General features: G+C 36.3%; 1 protein-coding gene across 5 annotated transcripts in view; it reads right to left on the bottom strand.

The window, feature by feature from the left end:
- The window catches only part of USP9X (ubiquitin specific peptidase 9 X-linked), a 103,747-nt gene that overhangs the window by 53,257 nt on the left and 26,104 nt on the right, over positions 1-24,386 (bottom strand). For 2 of the 5 annotated variants that reach the window (XM_080341170.1, XM_080341169.1), the window contains exons 3-14: positions 22,688-22,833; positions 22,298-22,377; positions 16,017-16,129; positions 15,030-15,248; positions 13,661-13,776; positions 13,147-13,398; positions 12,932-13,070; positions 11,234-11,386; positions 7,356-7,460; positions 6,011-6,217; positions 5,079-5,215; positions 279-412 (exon numbers count right to left, since the gene is read on the bottom strand). In XM_080341170.1, coding sequence (XP_080197296.1) covers positions 279-412; positions 5,079-5,215; positions 6,011-6,217; positions 7,356-7,460; positions 11,234-11,386; positions 12,932-13,070; positions 13,147-13,398; positions 13,661-13,776; positions 15,030-15,248; positions 16,017-16,129; positions 22,298-22,377; positions 22,688-22,833 — 1,801 coding nt within the window. Of the gene's footprint in view, positions 1-278; positions 413-5,078; positions 5,216-6,010; positions 6,218-7,355; positions 7,461-11,233; positions 11,387-12,931; positions 13,071-13,146; positions 13,399-13,660; positions 13,777-15,029; positions 15,524-16,016; positions 16,130-22,297; positions 22,378-22,687; positions 22,834-24,386 lie in introns of those variants that run through there. The other 3 variants (XM_080341171.1, XM_080341172.1, XM_080341173.1) reach the window with 3 other exon arrangements.

The raw sequence follows: 24,386 nt of genomic DNA, 5'->3' as shown, positions 1-24,386 counted from the left end.
CCCAGCCTAAATAGGAAAAAATGATGGTTATCAATCCACAGATAAACAAGAGCTGTCACTTCCACATATTCTGCTGTAAAATACAAATTTTCAATCATGAGACAAAATGTTAACATTTTAAGCTTTTCTTGCCCAATTAGACATGAAGGCTATCAATCCCACAGATGTTTGAAAATTAAACAAACTTAATAGTTATTTCATTATGAGAATTTGGTTTTAACTCCACCTTCAACTGGAGTTTTCATACACTTTGAGGCAATTTTAATTTTAAAACTTACCTTTAGCATACTGCCTCATGCTTTCCATATAGGCAGAGAGATTTTCTGCAACCAATGTAACTAGGGCATGATTGTGCTGAAGTTGATTGATTAAGTCATGTCGGTAAAACACATGTGGACTTCGCTGAGTTTGACTGAAATTAAAATACAAGTGTTATAAGAAAAGTGAAGAAGTCTTGGCACCTAATAGTTCAGAAATCCATTTAAGAAACTCATCTTTGATTCAAGTTCCAAATTTTCCTGAAAGACCTTTAAGAGAAAACATATTAAGCCTCTGACAAACTTTTTCTTTTTTCTTCTTACACATCAACAGTTCTTATCGGTTATTGAAAGCAGTTAATTAATAAGTTACAGTATGTATGAAAAATATCAAAGCAATCTGAGCAGCTCAGTATGCTGCAGGGAGAATACCTGCGGCAAGAGAGGAATAGAAATACCTGCCCACAAACTATAGTAAGGACAGAGACCCTCGACTGTACTATAACGCATAACCACAGCTTCTTCCACACCCATCTGATATTCTTTTCTAAATTTAATATTAAAACATAAAGTAAAACTAGGTCGATTTTCAAAATGAAGCTCATGTTCTTAAAACTACAGCAAAAGAACACTAGCCAATAAACATAACAATTTTTTCAATACTTTAAAAAAAACCAACCCTGCACAACCCTGCATTTTTTTTTTCTAACAATATCTAGCTGAAAAAAATGTTGGTACAAACATAAAAAGCATAGTTATGCAGAGCATATAGTCTAACAAAAACCAGAAAAGTTTAAAAAAAGAAATACCTCAAATAAATAATTAGATGATAGTTTAAGTTGGTTATCAAGATCTGACCAAAAATGCTGCTCTCAAACAATACTAGACATATTTGAATTATAAAAGTAAACTGCAAGAGAAAATACAGAGCTTGGGTTCAAAGCCCATGAACACAATCAAATTTTAGAACTGAGAACTAATCACTCTCCATAAGAGTCTCAATTTGACTCAGCTTCTGTAGATCGGAGCACTGATCTTCGCTGCATAAACAATACAAACTTGCATTGCTCTTCCATGGTAAAGAGATAGAAAAAAGAGAGGGAAGGGAGAGGCTGGGGGAGAAAAAGAAAGGTGTTCCTCCTTGTATTGCCACTCAGCTGACCCCATAGCCCTCCCTGAAGAAATTTAACTGTGATTTCAGAATTGTTCTGCTTTCCTTCAACACCAGATCCCAGAATTAGCTGAGTGGATTACAGGCAGAAACTCTCATTCTTCCTAGGAAACAGCATCTCCATACTAGATGCCTACAGCACTCTGCTGCATCACCACACCTTTTGAGGACATTAGGGAATGCAAGAAATACCAGTTCCAGCATCAGCTGATAACGACCTTGCAGCTAATAACCACATTTCACTGTACACGTAACAAAAACAGATGAATCGATTCACTGGGCCAAAGATCATTGTCAATCTGGGTTTAAAAGACAGAAGCCATCAACACCCTTCCAATAATTCTGCTATCTGCAACCAACAGAATTTGGCCTGCTAAGCACAGATGTCTTCAGAAAATTAAATTTCATACTATGCAGAGCTTCCCAAAATAGCTTGAAAGAGGCACCTAAAACACAAATTATGTTAAAAAAAAAAAAAAAATTCCAGACATTTGTCAGAGAGAAAACAAAATGGATGGAAGCACAAAGAACTCATACAGGACTTCATATACCCAGAAACAACATCCTCTTGTTTTCACCTTGAGAAACTTTCCAGTTAATACTTCATTCCACCATCAACTCTCCTTGCTCAGCAGAAACCAGCAGCAAAAACAGCAAAAGACTGGATGCCTCTTTTTTAGTGGCTATCCAAGATGTTACCTCTAGACAGAGAGATGCATTTACAATACATAGCAGTAAATAAGAACACAGACTATTTGGGAAATACATATGCTGAAAACAAAACCAGGGACTATACCAATGTAACTACTCCTACATTTATACAGTCACAGAACTACATTCCACCTTTTGAAGGCAGCTTAGAGGCTGATGTGACACCCAGTGAAAATGAGTCTGACACCCCTGGACTGAAGGAACAAGCAGAAGAAAGACGTGGTATTTTGCTGAATTGAGCTATTGGCATGTACATTTATATACTCATAATATTATGCATTTGTATCCATCTTGTATCACCAAATGAAAGCATTACTAGCAGAAGACTAAATAAATCTTTTGCTCCAGACATTTTTTTACTTTTCCTCCTTTCTCAACCACATGCATAAATAGTAAATTTGGACACATGGATTCATCATCTTGGTTAGCTTATTTGCTAGAAAAATATTGGCAACATGCCAAAGGCAAATTTCCAAATAACTTAAATGGATTTTTTAAAAATTATTTATCTGCACACATAACTTGCCCAACATAATACTGCACATGTAACTTAGCTTTTGAAGTTGAGAGGAGTTCTACTAAACGAACAAATGCAGCCATTAAAGGTCCAAATAGTAATGACCAGAGCCAGCAAATTCTACTGTTAACACTGAAAAGTGACTTGAAGCTAGCATCATTGTTGACTTAAAGCACAAACAAAACCCTTAAACTCTTACAGAAGAGTTCAGTTAATGCTTCTGAGAAAGTAATTTAGGAGACCCATCTTCTACTGCTTGGGTAGATACAGGTCAAACTCAAGTGCTTGAAATTGGTCTGCAGGACACTACCTCCATCAGCCAACACACAGAAAATTAAGATCATTAATTATCTGTACACTAAAGGTCAGTATGTTGAGTAATAAAGTTGACTGTTCTGTAATAAGGACCTTTGCACTCATAAAAATCCTTGCACCTAAATAAGAGTTATTTTCCTATGGGGTTGCAATTCAGGTTAAGCTAAACTTCCCAAAACATGTAGCATTTCTTTGTACTCAGGGAGTTAAATTTTGCCAAAGCAACTGTATAACCAGTTCATCACTTCGCTCAACTGCATGAATAACCAGCAATAATTAAATCCTCCTGCTCAAAATAATCTCTACAGTGCCAACGCCATAAGATAACTTATACTTATTTTTGCCAAGAATCAGCAGCCTTAGTCATTCTGGACCAAACTTTTAATTGCCAATGCCAATCAACTGAATCACTCCAGAAGAGGAGAATACAGATTATGGGATATATGTTGCACATAGAAAGCCCTGTGAAACATTTTTGAGGCAGTTGTCACAAACATTTGCTTTGATCTATTTTTGATCTGAATTCTAGAAGGATGCTAGAGATTAAACTTTTAAGTCAGATAAGGTAAGCTGATAGGAACAGGAATACAGCAATTAAATGCAGGCATTGCAATTTCCAAACTGTGTTCGATGTTAAGAGTTACCAGAACAGTCAGAGGACTAAAAAAATCACTGATTACAATGTTTTCACTCACTAGGTTTCCCACCACCTAGGCAGTAACACTACCTAACTACAAAAAAACTCCCTCAACAGCATCATGCTAATAAAGGCTTCTACACAGGAAGAGGTCTTTGCAAGTCCCTTGACTAAAACGTTTAATTTGAAGTTTATTTTCCTGCTGTGTGTTTTCAAATTCTGCGTAAAAATGAGGCATTATCACATACTGCAGTGCAGGCTTCACTGAAATCTGAAGAATGGAAGATACTGTCTGACACACAAAAAAGGAGAGATATTCAAGCCATCTAACTGTACACATAGCATATATTCACCAAGATCTTACAGCAAGTAAAATGTTAATGACTCCAAGAGGCAGAAAACAGACTTCTCTGCTAATAAGCAGGTAATTTCAAAATCTCACTGAACAAAACCCTCAACCATTAATGTGAAAGTGTAAAGGATTCAAACATCAGGAAAGCTGAGAAAGATGTCACAATCTAAATTAATAAAGAAATTTCCAAAAGCCAGCAATGCAATATTATCACAGCTCCTACAAGCACAATCAGTAAGAAGATGGCGTTTTGTAAACTGAAAGCTTCTTTTCTTCAGCTTTCCCTGCCTTGATCCTTCTGGCAAGCAGACTGTAATAGCAACACTGTTTTGAATAGTTTACCTGATTATAAGAATTACAGCAATTGTGCAATATTGATAAGGAAACATTTTTCTGGAGTTTGTAAAAGCTATGATGTGGATAATGTTAGGGGCACAGAATCTCAGACATTTCTCTAGTAAAAAGACGTTTAAAATAATGAAAACAAGCACATATATTTTAACAAGCCCAAACAGACAACAGCTTTGCTTATTTCTCTTTTCTTCTTTTTAATAAAATAAAACAAACCAACCTCCCACATAAAAAGACAAAAAACCAAACCCACAATAAAACAAACCCAATACATTTCTAATCTCTTCCATTCAGGAGAGAGAATCAATAGAGCATTTTTCCCAGACCAAAAAAGTCACCTTTGATTTCACCTAAATAAACTATATGACCTGTATAAATTTACCATTGAAGAATAGGGATGGGTGGTTATGTTTGTGTGTGTGCATACATACATATATGCACACACAATATATCTATAAGTTAATTCCCTTGTTAGGCAGAGAAGTCCACGGATAACATAAAAACAAACCTAGATTTTCCACAAATCGGACTAGTATTCTAAAAATTTGACACGTTGGGTGAAATAGTTAACGTTCTCTTATTGAACTTTGGTGTCTGAATTTTCAGAGGCTATTTAAAGACACTAAAACAAACTAAAGAACATCTTCGAACACATGTTCTGATTTCACCTAAGCTTTCCCTGCCTCTTGTAAAAAAAAAGAAAATTTGCATCATTCCAACCTATTCAACTTTTAACAGACAAAACTTTATTTGCATTCCATTCTTACCTCAAGTTTTGTGGTGCTTCGCCAAACAAACTGCAAATTTCTCTGATTTGTTTCAGTGCAGGAATGACCCATTTGTCATTTGTGCGAAGCTCTTCTATAAAACGATCTATCCACTGGATCTTTTGTGTATCTCGATCCTTAAAAACACATGTATGTAATCAAAATCAAGTATATTGCGGAAACTATCATCACTCTCTTATTTTTTTTCCAAGATAGAATAGAATGTACAAAGCCACACGAATACTAGATCAACTGAGTTCTGAAGCACACAAGCATAAGAAAAGTATCTGAACAGCACTGTATGCCTGCATAAGCTACCAGTGTGTTACAAACTCTCTGCCTTCAAGCATTCAAGTGTCCAGTTTGTATTTAAGAAGACCTGTAGCTAGATAGGATCATCAGTGTTTAAATAATTTGCTCTTTCCCTCTTTCATTTATTTCTATTCACTGGTATTCAAGTGTAAATTGCTATAAAATATCAAGAAACAATGACACACTGTTTCTTAACAACCAAGAAACAAAACCTGAGAGTGGCTGTCAAGACAGATAATGGATTAATTTCAAACCACAATGAATTATTATTATTATAATTCTGGTAGACTGCCACAGAAGTTCAGGTGGGGAAGAAGAGCATCTAATAGTTTTCACACCTTTGCTAAGTCATTTCTAATATTACACATGACAGGTAAGGACTTACTGAAAAACCACCCCACCCAAAGAGATTAGCCTAATCAAGTTAGGAAAGAGCAAAGACGGAAGCCGGGCTACTTCTTTCTCCATCTTTACTTTGGTAGGGTTCTTTCCTAATTCCTCCAATGTGATCAATCAGCAAAAGGAACACTTTTGCTAAATTACCAAGTCGCTTGAATTTTCCATGTAGAATTGAAGGAAACTGTCAGTGACTGATCTCACAATAGAACATAATTACTCACCTGTGAACAGCTGTAATCTAAGATTTTAATATGGGCACTAAGAGCCTGGTCCATGATATCAACTGGTACATCATCACTATGAGCCAAATTCCACAAAAGGTTCAGCACTTTGTGTGCCATCACACCATCCTTGTCATCCTCTGCAAGACGACGAATTAACTCAAGTAGTTTCTCACGCTGTTTTTTGCTTGCATTTGTCCAACTTGCCTAAGAGAAGATTTTAGTTGATAAGAAAACCAGTCTCTTTAAAAAAAAAAAATTCCACACACAACCTGCACCGTTAGCAAACGATGCAACAATAAAGTGGTGCAACTATATAAAGAACTTTCACATTACCTACTTGCATTAAAAATAAACAGCACATTAGAGCTATACATAAGTCATACAGAAGTGAACAGCACTTTTAGCATTTAGAATTAAAGTGTATTCAACTTGAGACTATCTATTAATAGATTATAGACCATTAGACCCTATTTACCAAATCAGGAGACCCCCATTAATTGGAGCACAAACTGCATATTAGCCAAAACATGACTATAACACATTCCTCTAAAAGCAGAAAACTGAGTCTACAAAGCCGACTTGGATTTTCTAGTGCAGCGGACCACCTCCTAGAAGTGAAACATGAAAACAAGCTGGATAGCACCACTACTGGAACCTACAAATGTTAATCTTAAAGCCAGTGAATAAGAAACTTTCAGAAACAAACTGTTCATAAACATTCAACATTCTCTTCCTGAGACTATTTCATTCTCTATGTTTGTTAACCACAAAAAAATTACTACATGATAAAGTGGAAGTTGGGGGAGACAAGAATGGAAGCCCTCGATCTCCTCCACTTAAAGACTGAAAGTAGCCATGCTCAGTAAACTTGATGAAACCTACTTTAATGATAGAAGAAAAACATTATTGACTAAATCGCCAACGCTTAATAATTTAGAACAAATGCCAAAAGTTAATTAAGATAAGTAACTTATTTTATTGCAAAAATTCAATATTTCTAGGACTGTTAAATGTCACTTCAGTACTACAGGCTTCAATAGATGTGCATTATCTAAAAGTATTTAAATCATAAAAATAAAAGCCAATTAAACTAGCATAACAAATGTTTGCTTTATACTGGAAGTAAATTGAAAATCTCACAATGAACACTCATTAAAGAGTAGCACAATCTGGCATTTCTATCATTAAATATTGTAGACTGTTGCTATATACATTAAGCAGTCTTTTAACACATGAGAACTGCCTGTATCTAAAATAAATAGAAAGTAGATGTTGAAAGCGTCACAAATCTGTATCCAACTAACAACACATTTCCTGAATACAGTCAAACATGCATAGTTACCTTAAAACAATCAAACAGGTGATCGAGCTGTTCGGGGGAGAAATCCCAAGCTAATTTTGCAAGGAGATCATGTACATTTTTTACAATGGCTTCATGTTTTCCTGCCTGTCAGACAAAAAGAATCCACCAACATTTGTAGCAATCCATATTAAGTCAAGCAGCAAGACACCCTACATCATTTTTACAAGACAACTGTTCAAGGTGGCCAGCAAGAAAAGCTGAAGCTGTGGGAACAGTATGGCAAACTGAATACTTAGTTCACTGGGAAGTCACAATATTTAGATTTCCCTTGTATGTTTAAGTATATAAGTGTGCTCTGTGTGTGCACACAAGTATTTATTTGGAATATAAATACTGTACTGTCACAATATTTATTTTCTTTAACAAAATTGTGCTGGGACAGTAGACAATAAAGTGTAAAACGTATTTTACCGATCAGTATTTTAATTTAATGTAGTTAGTTTGTCTAGTTTTTAAAAAAGGACTCCAAATCCAGTTCCTCAATGTATTTCTTTGAGGTGCTTTAAGCTGTAAAACAATTTTTAGTATTTCCACATAGTTTCTCAGGCTGAAGTACTGCCTTCGTGCTAGCGGAATCATGGACAACCAAAGCCTTCTATTACAAACAACCTGTTGGCAGACAGCATTTTGAGTCCAGCAGCTTATAACCTTAGGAAGTCTTACAATCAAACAACCAGTAGCAAGATGTTGAGTTATATACCACACACTTTTAAATGAGATTTTGGTGTACACCACAGTTTTGACATTTAAGGAGAAAGACAAGAAGGAAAAAACAGCTAGCTCAGTTTTAACTCTGGATGAGAAGAAAGTTTCCTTCCTATATGCCAGGCTGGAAAATGCATCAAAATCAACCATTTTGGACTACGTGAATCAATAGCCAATTTACTGCAGAAAAATTTCCCCGTAAGTGTAGAATAAAACATGAGAAACAAGTACCTAGAAAACTGTCATATGATTAATCCTGTACAGTATTAAAAATGCATGCATGAGCAGTTTGGAAATTCTGAAGTTCATTTCCTTCTAAAACTTGCATCAGAAGTTCACTTAAAAACAAAAAGAGACTAACAGCCTTGTTACATGCTGTGCTGTAAATACTTTATTTTTGGCCATGGATTTTTCATTAAAAAAAAGTAACATTTGTTTTCATGTTATGAGTCAGATTACAAGAGAGGGAATAACTAAACCACTTATTCCACTTGATTTTGCAAAACATGGTACAATTTTTTTCTCTGATCAGACCATTTCCTGGATAGAAGGAAAAACTGAGAGCATACAGGCCAGAAAGAACAACTACAACATAACAAATAAAAGGAGAAGTATGCATAACTGCTGGGGGAGGGGCAGGGCAAGAAGACTAAGGCATATAACAATCTTGTCTTGGGAGGTTTGTAAGAGACACTTAAGGGAAGCCCTTAAGAAGGAAGAAGTCTGTGGAAGCAGTAACACATAGCAGGAAAAGGTAAGAAACCTGGTGTGTGAACTGTCAGCTTGCTGTGCTGAAACAGGGACATGCATGTCAAGTTCTAATTAAACACTCTAGAATATAAGTAATGAGACTCCAGCACTAATCTCTGCAATTTCATGTCTTGTCCAGCTGGATCTTTCCCTGCCACTCAACAGGCTGCAACTTAACACTTGCCTTTAAAGACTCCAAACACTACTCCTTGAATCAAATATACTTCTATTTTTTTGAGCATTCGTTTTCTAAGACATGAAAACACTTCAATAAAACTTATGTTGCCTTCTACAGGCAAAACCAGTATGATTTTATTACCTTTCATAAACTACTTATTTTTATTCTAGTTCTATCCTAAGATTCTCAGGGCACTTCCATACCATCAACTGTGAATTTGTGTGTGCTGCACCCTCTAAACCCAGGCAGCAATGTAGCAGCTCCAGCCTGAAAGCAAAACCACACCATTGCTGTACTGAGCCAGAGCTAAAATAGCCTGCCTGTTATATAAAGCTACACAGTAAATCAACGCCTTGCTACTGAATTTCATGCTCCAACTGCTCTTCGAAGCAGTCATTTAATAAGGACTTCTAAAAACTACTAAACACCCAGAGCAGTGAAGTTAGTAAAAATCATTCTGTATTAGTAGATTTTTATCTTTTAGTTTATTTTAATTCCATGGCCAGAGCCACAGTGAATTCAACTTCGACACAGAAAAAAAAAATACAGGTCAAAACTGTAGTAAGTGCACTGTGGCAGCTACCTAATTGGAATCCAGGTATTCGAAAGCACGGGAGATTTATTCCTAATTTTTTTTTTTTTTTTTTCCCAACTGTTGGGGTAGACTTCTCACTTTTCTGGAAGGGTAAAAAGTTGGGTTTAAAGTAGCTTACCCACATGTTCCATTTCCCAGCACTATGAGTAATATAATTGCTTGGATGACTTTTGTCCAAATTCCAGATTTTTTTTTTCTTATAAAAGGTGAGCCTCTGATACAGTTAATACAAGCCTACTAACAGCAAAATAACTTCTCAAAGTTTTTTTTTCCACAAAGATTTCTTACAAAGACAGTCTGGAATGGTCTACAGACCACAAGCTGAAAACTAACAGTATGACCACAGACCTTAATACAAATAATCTCTGTTACATGATGCAATTTTCTGAACAGGACTTGAGGATAAAGATTTTCTTGAATTTCAGCCTGTGCAGTTACTATCATGATGGAACTGACATCTAGATATTATGAAGTTAGCTGAAACACCAGAGATCTCAAGTCAACCCTCCACTTCATCACCTGTAGTCCCAAATGTTTCAGGCACGTGCCTGAAAATAGGGACACCTGGGTAAATCCACTTTAAGCCAAACTGTTGCAGTTTCAGCAGAACATGAACACACAAACCAGGTATATAATAACACCCAATTCCTACATTAGCCCTTGTCATGGTATAATCACAGCTGGCAACTAAGTACTACCCAGCACTTCCTCACTCTCCATCTCACAGTGGGATGAAGGAGATAATCATAAGAGTAAAACTGAGAAAATTTGGGGATTGAGATAAAGAGTTTAATGGGTAAATCTTCTGTTTTTACCTATATAGTCCCATATAAGCTACTATGAAATCTATCCCTGTCAAAACGGGTACAGCCCTCCATCTTGGAAACCAGATATTAGCCTTCCCACACTTGAAAGACTGGCTTAAGAGCTTACTTGCACAATTAAGTTAGTTTTACCACCAATTACTTATGAACATGGATATATGCACTCACACTTGTTTCTATCCTAAAATAACCTTTTTTTTTCTGTCTACTCAATAATTAATAATGATTTTGTCTCTTCAGCTGCCCTTCACGTGTGCTAAACTCATGCAGCCCACAGCTGCGAAGCTGAGCTTTGCTGATCATTTAAGTAAACAAGAAAACATTGCAAAATCTATAATTTATAATTTTTCAAACATAATCTTTACAATGAAGGAAAGAATTGGAAGATTTATCAACAGCACTTGTCCAGGAAAAATTTGTACAACAGTGGTGAACTTGGAAATTAGCAATACATACTCTTAATGCATTTTAAAATATTAAATCATAATTGACCACATTCTTTCATAATCTAGACTTTGCTCAATGTTGAGGGTTCCTTAATGCTTAAAAATGATAATCTTTGCACCATGTTCCGAGCTGTTCCTTTAGACTTTACATGCATGTGTAGTAGACCCTTTCTACTGAAGATATTTGGGAAGACTATTTTGAGATCCAGGACTCCAAAATAAAACGTAATTTGATTTAAACTTTTTCTTTAGGTTTGTCTGACACCAAGCTTAAGAAGCACTAGCTGTCGTCTTCACAATACATGACATAGAACAAGATCCCTCCTGCACAGTAGCAGACAAGAAGTTGAATTCTTTACCTGTGCAGCCCAAATGTTGTCAAGATCCTGCAAAGTGAGCGCTTTCTCTTTGATGACAAAACGAAGAATTTTCTCTAATTTCTCTACATATTGAGGTTGATGAAGACTATCTCTCAACACAATTGATAAGATATTATTCTGCTGGATCCATTCCTGAATATAAAAAGAAAGTATTGCCATCTCAAATTATTAAAGAGCTGCTAGTGATATTTAAGCTAAAAAGAAAAATTTCAACCTGTTACAGATGAATGACTTTATATACAATATTCTAACTAGGTGAAGTAAGAAACAGGCAGCACAAGAGGAAAGTATTTATCTCTAACTTTATAGTCTTTATTTTCCTTAAAAAAACCCTCAGCATTTTAAATAAACCAATATGCTAGTCACTGTCATATCTTAAGGGGAAGTATTTTTCAGGCATGCTGAAATAATGAACACAAAGCATAAAAATGTTCAAACAACTTCAAGCATAAAAAGCCAATAGTAAGAACAGTCAACTCTTCTACTCAAGGAACAAATCCTTTCTATTCCAATTCACAATTGTTTAAAACACTTCCATCTTTACTGGTATGCCTACAGCATATCACATAAAAAGGGCTCAAGCAAGGAGTGAAATATAAACAGGTTAGATTACTGAAGTACTGCCACTTATAGGGTTTTTTTAAATGCTTCTAATTGAATTAGAGCAAAATATTCAAGCCATGTTTAAGTAGATGCAATTTTTTCAGTGGTGTCACTGACACAGTCAGAGTAGGGTCATGTAATTTTTGTTCTGACTGAAACAAAGCAGCATGTGCTTTGAGCACTGAAAGAGAAAACAAATGTACACAGCATTACGTTCCAACAATGTTTTGATTATAGACTTAAAATATTCAAGCTAGTCTCATGAAATACTCATTTCGTCCTCTTGCTTTAAAACATCGAACTCATATTTTTTTTTCCAGTTCTATTACAGATTATAAAGCTCCCAACAGATAGCCAGTCACAAAGATGCACGAAAACAGTGCAAAAATCACATACCACAACTAAATTTCAGAAAGATGAAGAGAAAAACTGTCCCTCCCTTAACTTTAAAAATGCTCATTTTAATAGTACCCTACATATGCATTCAAGCGTGAAACAGCAGTCAAAGTATGTAAATATTAAATAAAATGAAAATGTGGTATCTAGAACTTCCTGTACCAAATAAATCCAGCTTCTGGAATGTGAAAAGCAGAGTAGTCAGAGCTCTAATGAGAAAAAAAAATTACTTGAAGCACAAAACCCAGACTGGATTCTTATTTAAACGAACATTTAATTTTTAGGTACAGTGGCAATAAAGTTTCATATGAATCACACCTATTCTATATAGGTTCGGGGTATTTTTGGTTGGTTTTGTTTGAGTTTTTGTTGTTAGTGTGTTGTTTTCACTATTTTGGGAGTTTTGTTTTATCAAACACTATATAGAAAACATGTTATTTAAGGATCCCTTTTTAGCAGCACTGAAAATAATTCTCAACAACAGCTTTGAAACAAATACAGCAATTTTTCACAGGAAGACTATGAGTAAAATGACTTATTAACATGATGTGACACCATTTACAACACTAAATACAAAAACGAGCAGTGTGCACAGCATCCATAGTATATAGCCACTTCCTAAAGTAATAAGGCTGAAGAACATCTATTCAACGAATTTTGGTGAAGATGAGAACTTACTGCCATTCTTTCAGCTGTAAGCCATTCTTCCTCTTCAGGATTACCATGCCGGTGAGTATAATATGACACACTGGATATTACTTTGTTAACTTCATTTAGTGCATTCATTTTACCATTGAAAGAAGAAATTTGTAACAACCTGTAATAAAAATTAAATGTAAGAAGTGTGGAAAAAAAGTCAGAAGTAGCATATCATATTAGGAGTAGCATCTTACCTAAGTATCATTTTTAACCTAAATATTTCTAAGTTTTTTACAGTTTCTTCTTGTCCTGGAACTCTTGAAGCTAAGTTCTTTAGAGATTTGATTATCATTGACAGAGCATCATTTTTGGCTTCATTCTTTGCTTCTTTTTTCAGTTCATCATCTGTTAAATTTTCTAAAAATTGTGGAACCATTTCTATAATTGGAAGGAAATATTTCTTCACTGTATGTAATGTTAGAAATTCGTAACATTGTCCAAATGGCCTAAAAAGAAACAAAAAGGGATCAAAGTGCCATAATCAGTAGTTGTGTAATATCAACATAGTAAGGAGCAATTTGTTCAAGAAACTCGTCTATTTACAAGCATATGAAATGTTGAAAGTAAACAAAACTAGTTAAGAGATGAAGCAAGGGGAAGCACTTTAAGAAAAGACTAAGCTATTAATTATATTAATAATATATTAGTATAATAATTTACTTAGTCCAACTTTTCAAAATATGTAATTATTATTTTTTAAAAACTTACTTGATGAGAGCTGCAATTATCTGAACATTCAATGCTGATCCACTCATGAAGCGATCATGCAAGACCTGAAATCCATTTAATGTGCCAAACTTGTTGATAAGATCTACTAGCCAACCCTGCAATATAATAAACAGTTATTTATCAGCATTTACATATTATCATCTAGAAATACTTTCAAGCACCTGTTAGTAACAAAACTTGCTTTTAAAAAGCCTCTACACAATAAACTCTTAAAAGGTAAAAGAATTGACAGTGAACATACCGATATACTTTAAATATTCAGGTTTAAGAAAATCCTTACAAATAGGCAACACTGTATTTCCCACTATCATGTCAAAGAACATGTTATTTGTTATTCAGATAATTTTATCAAATATATAGGAATAAAAATGACTACACTTTAGGCCTCTCTTTGGCTGCTAAGTTACTACAGAAAGCATGAAGATTCTGGCATTTATTTTTACCACCAGATGTGACAATGCTGCATATCAAAGAAGTAAGAATGCAAAATAACATTCTTCTAAACACAGTAAGCAATGCAAGGAAGTCCAAGGACACAGAGTTATTTATCTTTTGTTCTTATGTATCAATAGCTAGCAGTTCTACAAAAAAAAGAAATTAATAAGAGGAAGAAAGCAACAAAAATGTAACTCAGCTCCTGAAGTTGTACCAATGCCACTTGGAACACAATTCTAAAACCCACCCAAGAACCAGAACAGATTACTAATCTGCACTGTCGTTTTTTTTTTTAAAAAAAACCAAACAAACAAACAAAAAAAAAAAAAAACCACAAACCCAAAGATACCACCACCACGAACAACAACAAAACCAAAACAAAACAAACCAACCAACACCTACCACCACCAATGAACTCCTCACCAAAGCTCTCAAAAACCAAACCAAATAACGAACCCCAAAATCACACTGAAACTAGCAAGTCATGTCCAATTAAAAACATTTCTCCCATCACGGGGAACTATAAGAAAATTGAGAGAAAATTCCTACTCTATCACATAATCTTCTCAAAATATGTCACCTGCAAAATCATGTTGAGTGAGAAGGTAAATCCAGTAAGTGGTAAATACAAGCAAGCCACTTAACACAGCAGGAATGGCATTCCAACAGAGCTGTGCCAGCTTACCACAGAAACATGGTACAGTTTGATTGTGGATTAAAGACTGAAAGAGTTAGAGGGGAAATGTAACTGATGATGATTTAATGCACAAGTCAAAAGCAGCAGAACATCTTAGTGATATAGAGAGTGAAGTTGGTTTTTTTTCCCTCCCTCTAGAACACTTCTCTCTGGCTGTTGTGTATTTAAGTACCATGGCATAAAATTAAAAACACAGGTCTGAAAATGCTCTCATACCTTTGGTGATCGTGGGTCAGGAGGACGGGCATAAAGTTCATCTTCGGCGAGCTGGACTCCTGCAGGAACTGTTTCTGAGGGACGAGTACCATTGTACAGATGAAATTTGCAGTGAGGATTTAAGGCCATGGCAAGAAGTTCAAGAAGGGGAAACCAATCTTGGGACAGCTTGGCCACACATAGTTCCACTAGTCGATGAGTGTTGTTAATAATACATCTCTATAAAAGAAAAAAAAAAAAAACACAACAGTCAAAAATATGGCAGGTGACTGTAGGATAAATATGTACTATAAGCTCCAAACGATTTTAACCTAACATGCAGAACTGCGTAAGAGCTTTACAATGTTGCACTTTAATTTGTACTTCTGCCAATAAAGGCCTTAAACAAAATTTAAACTGTTTTCACCTAAAGATTAAATTTAGGAAACCGACACATATATTTGAGACATTCATGAATCACCACTGAACTATTAACTTTTCATTCTTTCACCCATTTCTCTCACAGATTTTAATTTGTTTATGAAGATCTTCAGTTTCTCATTTGGCATGTGACTAACTGTCCAACAAGTAGTTTTTATATTCAAATAGCTGCTACAAACATTCGGAACTTAGCAGGCTGCTAAAAGCTTTTACTAAGAAAGCAAGTTTTCACATCCTACTTTGCACATAAGAATAATCAAGTCTCTATAGACATCTGGCCAAAGACAGCCTGACAGGAGCTGCACTACTGAACAAAATTCACTTCCTCTCCATATTACCTCTCATGTTTTACTTCCTTCCAAAAATACCAGAGGCAATAAGATGAAATAATAATAGAAGGCTGAATTTTCCCCACCTAGAGCCATGTATACAAGAGTTCTCCCAGTTCTCTGTTGAGACGAGTTTCAAAATGAGATTCAGTTTCTTCAGTCCCCTCATACTCACGAAAGCAGTGCCCTTCCTCATTTAAATTGCTATGCTTTTCAGAAACACAACTTTAAAACTCACATGAATCTCAAACTTCCAGCCGCTCACTGCCTCATCTGTAAGGATTTTTGTGAAAGATATTGTCAACCCATCTCGAAAAAATCGCTGGCATGCTTCACTTTTGACATCAAGGCCTATTTAAAATAGAAAAGAAAAAACCACAAACTATTAGATATGCAATTTCATTAGTTGTTACATTAACTTTTAAAAATAGAACATAGTGATATGTACTTGAAAGGTGGGGTATTCAAAGTTTCTGAATTACTTTAAAAAAGTAGCCTTGGATGAAAACAAGCTTATGTAAGCTTGAATGGACAAAAACCTGACAGATTAATGTTCTAGTAAAGTCACCTCAAAAATTGCACTCCTACAGATAATTTTTCATTTTTTTTTAATATGATAGGGGCTTTTTTTTCCACACATGCAACACTTGAAGATATAGTAGCAAAAAGAACAGTAAGTACAGTCTTTATCTTCCATTCTTCCGGTATACATGCATTTATGTTCTCTCTCATTTAGTTGCTACAAGTAAAACTCAGTGAGTGAAGAGGAGGAAAGGGTGAGACCTGCTCAATCTCCCAGACAATTAACCTGCAAAAATAAATATGAATCCTTCTGTCTCTGACCCTGACTTACACAGTTTCTTGTAGTTCTGCTGCCAGGACCCAACACATCTAGACCCCAGTGCTGCTGTAAACCTTTGCAGTCACCATACATCAAATTTAATTTTAAAGAATAGTGCTGCATACTTTTCTTTTAGCTATTTTAAAACTCTGGAGTTATTTATAACCCAGTATTTCAAGAAATCTGTATTTCCCCTTCAAAATTTCGGTTAAGAAAATCTAAATAGGCCTAAAAGTCAAGAACAAAAATACCCCACTGAACGTGTTAATGTACACATTGGAAACAATGAAAGGCATTGGACACATTATAAAAAGAAAACTGTGACCTGCCTGCACAGTTTCTTTACAGAACAAGTTTAATTTTCAAACAGGGAATTTGAGCATTCAACAAGTCCACACCATCCAGATTCACAAAAATTATTGCCATCATGCCTCCCCCTGCAACCTCCTTAATGAGATGTTTGGACAGTAACTTCCACTGGTTTGGGAAAGACTGATCCGAGTTATCAAATTAAAGTTCCTCATGGTCAGAAACAACTGTACAACAGGTTCCTTTCAAAAGCTGTCAGACAATACCTGCCCTGCTTGTTGGTACACGCTACAAAGGCTTTCCAGACTCCTGGTAACAGGGCTTGCTAGCCGATACTCTTATGGTGGATGCAACTCCCAAGCAATTCAAGTAAAACAGGAAACTTTGGAGATCACCAGTCACCTCCTTGAAAACTACTCCAGTGTTCACTCTTTTTATCACTACCAGAGGCACATGATATACATTAAGTGGCCAAGTATAAAAAACTCCACATTATCTTCCTACATAGCTTTCAGTCTGGATTAGATGACATCCCTACACTATATCGTAAGTGCTAAGACCAGCAACAAAAGGCCACAAGCCACAGCAATGACATGACAAAAGAAGAAAGATGGACACTGCCTAAAATTCAGGCATTTGCAGTAAACAAAGGACTTTGTTAAATTAATTCCTCAAGGAGGTAAAGACTACAGCTTCACTCTATACAAAACAGAGGACAGGGAACACACCCAATGTCATCAGCTTCACCTGGGGGAATGCTCCTTTCTGAACCCAAATGTAACAATGAACTTAATTCTTGAATATAAATTTAAAGCAGGCACTCAAGTGATTTTAATTCTCCTCAGAGCACCAGTAATACTGCACTGAAATCTGTCTCAAGCTTTCAAGTACTTCTTGGACCATCTCCCCCCACAATGATTGGCCAGCTTCAGTCAGTAAGACATTTCAAACCAAGGTCACAAGTACCCAAACAGAGTATGTTTCAAAATACACTGTCCTTTCTGTATTTCACTGAACTTGGAAAGAGAGGGAAAATGTAGAACCTCAGAAGATACTTAGATGACTCCTGGATATACAATCACCTTCTGCCTTCTCCCATAATGTTGCATACTGCTGACACAACAGGTGACACAGAAGGAACCAAGGCTAAGTGTGTACAAAGACACCAAAATCAGGGTAGAGGAGTCCTAGAAGACAACAGGCTGGTAGAAGAAGCAAGAACAATTAAAAGGCAGTGAGAAGAGAAAGGGCAATTACGCTAGACACTGGCATCTACGGCTTGAATCAGATTTGGTATCACTAACTCTTAGGCAAGACCACAAACAGCCATTTCTCTGCATGTTATCCAGATTCTGACAGCTGAGAAGGATAAAGACGACTAGAAGAGATAAGGGGAGTGCATGCAGCCTTGAGCTAAGTATTTAGAGAAAAGTTAGGGAAATGGATTATGCAGTAAGAAAAAATTGAATATGAAAGGAAAAGGTGAGAGACAAAGTATAGGGGAGCTGCAACTATGGGGTTGGAGGGAGAACAGAGGGACATTTGATCTCTGTGCTTAAAAGTGGTCAATTTGCCAGATAAACCAGAGAGAGTGTATTAACCCCGTTGCAAGAGCAGAAACATTCTGCATCCACAAAACTTGTCAGTCCAGATGCAACTGTATATGAAGAAAGTCTTCTGTATCTGAAGAGTATTCAGCAGTATAGGATCAGAGCACCATGACAACAAGCAAAATCACCCTGCTCCTCTTCTGCAGAACTGGAAGCCCCCAAGCTGGAGCCTCTGGAGGTGCAGCACAAAAAGCTTTCAGCAGCTTGGCAAGGGCTGCTGCAGACCCTGCAGAACTGACAGTGATCTGGAGTTAATAAGCTCTGGGGAAACCCACACCTGCCCATAGGCAGAGTGGCTACACGTGGCACTCTCAGATTCTGGTAGATTTTCAATAACTCTTAGTAACTCTTAATCATCAAGAGACTGTATCTACACCAAGATACTGCAATGGCCCTGCTGTAGTTCATTTCACTTAACTGGTTCTAGCCCAAACACCTGGCTCAGAAATGTTGGAACACGACAGCACAAGCCTGCTGTCCTTGCTTTGGATAGATGGCTAAAAATAACCATTTCAAGAAAACACACAAGATAAAGCTTCAGCAAGGAACTCAGGAGTCGTCTCACAGAAATGCACGATCTGGATCATCCAGACAGAGATGGTCTTTAGAGAGGATGCTGGAAACAACTCTCTTTGTCGGGCTGCCTAGCTGTTGGATGCACATGTGCTCATGTACACATATGCCTTTTTTTTTTTTTTTTTTGGAGGCTCTAAGGGCTGCCTCTCTATTCCCTCCCACTCTTTAAGCCCTTGTAATTAATCAAAACCAAATATTTCAGATCAGGCTTGAAAGTTTAACTTGTGTAGTGAAATCTCAATTCAGTTTACATAAGCTACAAATTCTAAAAGTTGCCTTGCATCTTGCTTGTGTGTCACACTGGAAAGTTTTGGTAGCATGCTAAAAATTGAACTTAAACTTTAGGAGCAATAAAATCCACAATGAAGGCAAAGCAGTGCAGAGTTGTTGGGGGGATTCTGAAAGTAAGAGTGGAGAATATTCCAGCCAATAAAAAACCCCAAACAAACCATGTTTTGTTTTGATTTTTTATTTTTAAATTTATGGCATCCAACTCACTATGACATTTATCTCTGGAGCCATTTCTCAAAACACTTCGTAAGTATTTCAGAATTATTGTGAAGATAAATATCAGTCTTGCTATTAAAAACTATTTGTCTAATAGGTTTTCTTCTATTAGCAAGTAACTCTAGACAATCATTTGAGAGTCTTACGGCTTGCTTAACAAAGAATAATACATTGATGCCTACACATAAAGATAAATCTTCTATAAACAAATGCATCTGTCAGCAACAATGCAAGTAACAGTCTAGACAGGATTCATAATACTCTGTAAAATTTGCTCCTTGTACTTGAAGATGGTAATAACAACATTTAATTCTTATGAGTACTTTCAATTCTGTTATGTCCTTTTCAATGTCAGTTCTTGAAAAGATTTAAAGAGGATGCAAATATCACTCTTATTTTATAGACACGGTCACAAACAAAGCAGTTACCATAAAGTCACTCCAGAATGTCAATGCTGATTGCCACTGGCAATGTTAGGAATAAAAGATACTTAAGAATCCTAACCACTGGAAAATGGTGCTTGATAAAAAAAAATATAGTGGGCTGCTTTTAGGTTTTGTTGCTTCACAATCTAAATGAATAACAGCTTGCACTATAGAATTTATGTAATTTAAAAGCTGGTTATTTGTCAATTTCTCATTTAAGTTCTTCCATTCGGAAACAGAACTCTTCAGATTAAGAAAAAGGCCCATAGACAGGTAGCAAGGTGTGCAATTTTAGATCTTAGTGAGATAATGGAACACATTTTCTTATCTGTTAAGAAATATACACAACAGAATCACTTATATTACTTCTCTATATGCACACAGCTCTGAAACAGCGTCCCCTCAAGCTTTGAGCTACCAAAACAGTGTCAGTTACACCAAGTGAGCACCCTATCATATTCCTGGAGCACTGGAAGTTATTTAAAAAAGCAGCACCTTGGCCATCATGTAACTTCAAGTAGCAAGGAAAAAAGTAACAACCACACAACTTGGATGCAACTGTAAAGATAACAAAGTTAACAAAAAACCACTTCTAACGGCTTTCCTTGTTTTCTACTCAGCCAGTAATCCCTACATACACACAGGAATTCACGTAGAGGGCAAGATGAAGAATAATTCGATAGCAACGTAGAAGCCTTTTTCAGAATAATAACAACTGAAGTGCAAAAAGCATATTAATAGATTTCCACTCTCTGTCACAACTTCAAGAGGAAAAAGAGAAGACTGTTTGCAAACTTCCAACTAAGTCTGACACTTTGAAGAAGTACATTGATGTTAGGAGTAGCCAAAAATCTCATAGTACTCTTACTACTTCACTGCATTGACAGTTTGGCAGTTTGGTTTGGTAGGGTTTGTTTGTGGGGTTTTTTTGGTTTGGCTTGGTTTTGGTTTGTTGTTGTTTTTGTTTGTTTGTTTTGGGGTTTTGTTTGTTTGTTTGTTTGTTTTTAAGATGACTTAACAGCTGGCAGTACATACATCTCCGCTCTCATAAATCACAAGCGGAAAATTTCCTTCTACTGCACTATTCCAACAGCCCAGACACAGAGATGTCTGCATTTTCTTCCCTTAGGTTGGCATTTCTTTTGCCCTTGAACAAATGTGATCACTTGAAAAATTCTACATTCACCTTAGGATTCCTGCCAGACATGGCTACATGGAAAGAAGCCAATTCAAAGAGCAACTACAGCTGATAAATCAGCATTGGCAACATCATGTCATTATCCTGTTTTGCATCACAAGGGTGCACCATAATTCTTATTTCTCCAGAGAGTGCTCCAAAGCAAAAAAACAAACAAACAAACAAACAAAAAACCCAACCAAACAAAAAAAAACAGAAAACAATCAAGATAACCCAGTAAATCATGACCACAAGCAGCATTTTATTCTTAAAACTGCCTAAGAATAATCCTTATTAACAGTCACCTTCATCACACTCTACAGAAGTAAGGAACAGGCACCTTGTATTTCACTATATTTAAAACACAACTAGCTGCTAAGTGAAGATAACCCTGAAAAATATTTTTATCTGACTTCTGGTATTACTCAAGTACTAGGGCAACAAACACTGAACAGAACAGGAGACATAGCAACTTTCTAGGATAAGGAACTTTCCAGAACACATAACAAACTTGTCAATCTGACTAGTATAATTTAGCAAGCACACACACAGTCCTGATACAGAAACGTCCTAATTCCAAGCAAGTCAGACACAGAAGCAATATGGTAGAATTATTAAGTCATGCTGTGTAAAATTTTAGCTTTTTTCTAATATTCTCAAAAGTATGTACATGCCAAATTTTAACAAAAATTTATGGCAGGATATATGGAAATCTAGATTAGTAACTTATTTTTAAAAAACTAGAATTGAGTTTTAGTATCTGTTACAACAATCAAACCCACCAGGTCTGATATCAAATACAGAAAGCAGGTAGGACAGGACTGACAAGATTTTTACTGCTGTGTGCTTATTCAACTTCACTACTCATGCTAAGGCACCTAATTTCAAACTACATTGATGACTTTCTAAAATTCCTGATCTATGAAGGTTTTGCAAACCACTCTGACACAATCTTCAGGATCAGCATTTTAACAGAAATAATTAACAATTTTTAAGCCTCCACCAGGCATTCAAAAGAACAAGAAAAGACTTTACACACTGGCCCAATAATCATTAATTCTGTTTTCAGCTTACCTTTTTTACTCAGGTCAATAGCAGCTTCGAGAAGAACCTCTAATTCCCCTTTTGGCAATACAGGAACAACCCATCGAGGCCTATATTCAAAAACAGAACAAACCCCACTGTATTTCAATTGTGGTTCTTAGAAATGAAGAATCCTTTCCTTTTTGTAATGTTTAATATAGGGCAAGGATATACATCTCTGTAGGCCCTGATGAGCACTCCATTAAAAAAAAAACCACACCAAACAACTCTGATTTGAGCCTCTTTTCACAACTCTAACGCAATTAAAAAGAAAAAAAGTATTTCAAGAAATCCAGTGAATCAAAGATGGAAGAATCCTGATTCCACTCTCAAGATATTTGCCCAAATAATCCACACCCTCTGAAAAATGTGTGAAAATACCTGTTGATCATGTCATCCAACTTTGCCAGGTCTGTGTGTGGAAATGCAGGCTCCTCATCTTCAAGCTGGGGTGGAGCATCTCCTTGGCCCTGCTCATCAGGCGGGGTAGCTGGGGAGTTCTCATTGGAAGAATCAGGTGAAGAAGTCTAAAATTGGTATGGAAAATACTTTAAATACTGTCTGCACTTACGTGCCACTTACTTTGGCATTTTTCCTTCACATTGTGTTTCAAAGAATCACCTGAAGTAAGTACTTGTCATCATAAAATATAAGAAAATAATTCGATTTTGTGTCTCTGAACAAAAAAACACAGAGAATGAAATGTGCTATATGCTTCCTATCCTGACAGTTTAAAAATCAAGTTACTTTTCCAGTGAGGAAAGTGGGCTGTTTTGTAACAGACTTCTAAGCAGACCACCTACCCAGAAGGTGAAAACAGAGACTATATGGATGCTCTAGTTTTTCTCAGCCTTCTGCAGAAAATATGACTATTTTATGTAGAAAGACCAACTTCAGCAACAGCACAGAAGAAATCATTTTCTAAAAAAGTTTGCTAAAAAAAAGTAACATGCTACTAAAGCTGGCTACTAACCAACCTCCAAGAACATGAACAGTTAAGCCCATTTTGATGGGCCATGCAAAATACAATGCATTTTGTAGATGTACGCTTATTCTTATATAGAAATAGTATGAATTGACAGTAAAGATTCAAATCACAACAGCAAAATTTAGGACAACATGGGAGGATCAAACCCTCCAGAACATTTTTCATACATTGTACTGTGTCTGGTTGGCATGGAGTTATAATTTTCCTCACAGCACCCTGTATGGTGCTGGGTTTCGGATTTGTGACCAAAACAGTACTGATAACACGTCAGTGTTTTGGCTGTTGCTGAGTAGTGTTTGCACAGATTCAAGGCCTCTTGTTTCTCACTGTGTCCCCCAACAGTAAGTAGGCTGAGGGTGGACAAGAGGCTGGGAGGCAACACAGTCCCAACAGCTGATCCGAACTGACCCAAGAGATAATCCATATCATACAGTGTCACACTCAGAGGCAGAAGTTTTTTTCCAAAGTAGCTGTTGCCTGGGGACTACCTGGGCATCCATCAGCTAGTTGTGATGGCATTTGCATCACTTGTTTCTCCACCTTACCTTCATGTATTAAACTGCTTTTATCCCAACCCATACATTTTCTCACTTGTCCCTTGCGATTCTCTCCCTCATTCCACTGAGGTGGAGGAGGTGAGCAACAGAGTGGGACCTTACCTGGCAGCCAAGGTCAGCTTACCAAAGAGGTTCCAAAAAACAGTTAATTCTCAGGAAGTAACAACAATTAAACCTCACGGTATTAATTATCATCTTCATAATTAAATTACAAAGTGTGGCTTTTCTTTTACATATTGTTTGCCTGCACTGTTTAAATGCATCTTTTCTGGTATTTTTCCCCAACAAAAAAGAATCATCACATTATGATATAGTATTTGAAAGTTTTTGCTTGTCTTTTGAAAGCAGGATAACCTCTTCAACAGAAACATACTACATTGTTCAGAAATTCTAGTACAATGAACAGAGACCTCAATTAAGCTGATCTTAAAGAGCTGATACCCACTTGTAAGCGTTTATCCAATAAGTGCTTTTACAGAACTCAGCATCAAACTGGACCCAGAGGATAGTTTCACCAATCTGTGGCAGGTAACTC

This window comes from Nesoenas mayeri, assembly GCF_963082525.1.
Source record: "Nesoenas mayeri genome assembly, chromosome: 1".
In the NCBI taxonomy this organism is placed as follows: Eukaryota; Metazoa; Chordata; class Aves; order Columbiformes; family Columbidae; genus Nesoenas; species Nesoenas mayeri.
Note: the sequence above shows the minus strand (reverse complement) of the source record. Positions and strands in the feature narration are given on the sequence as shown.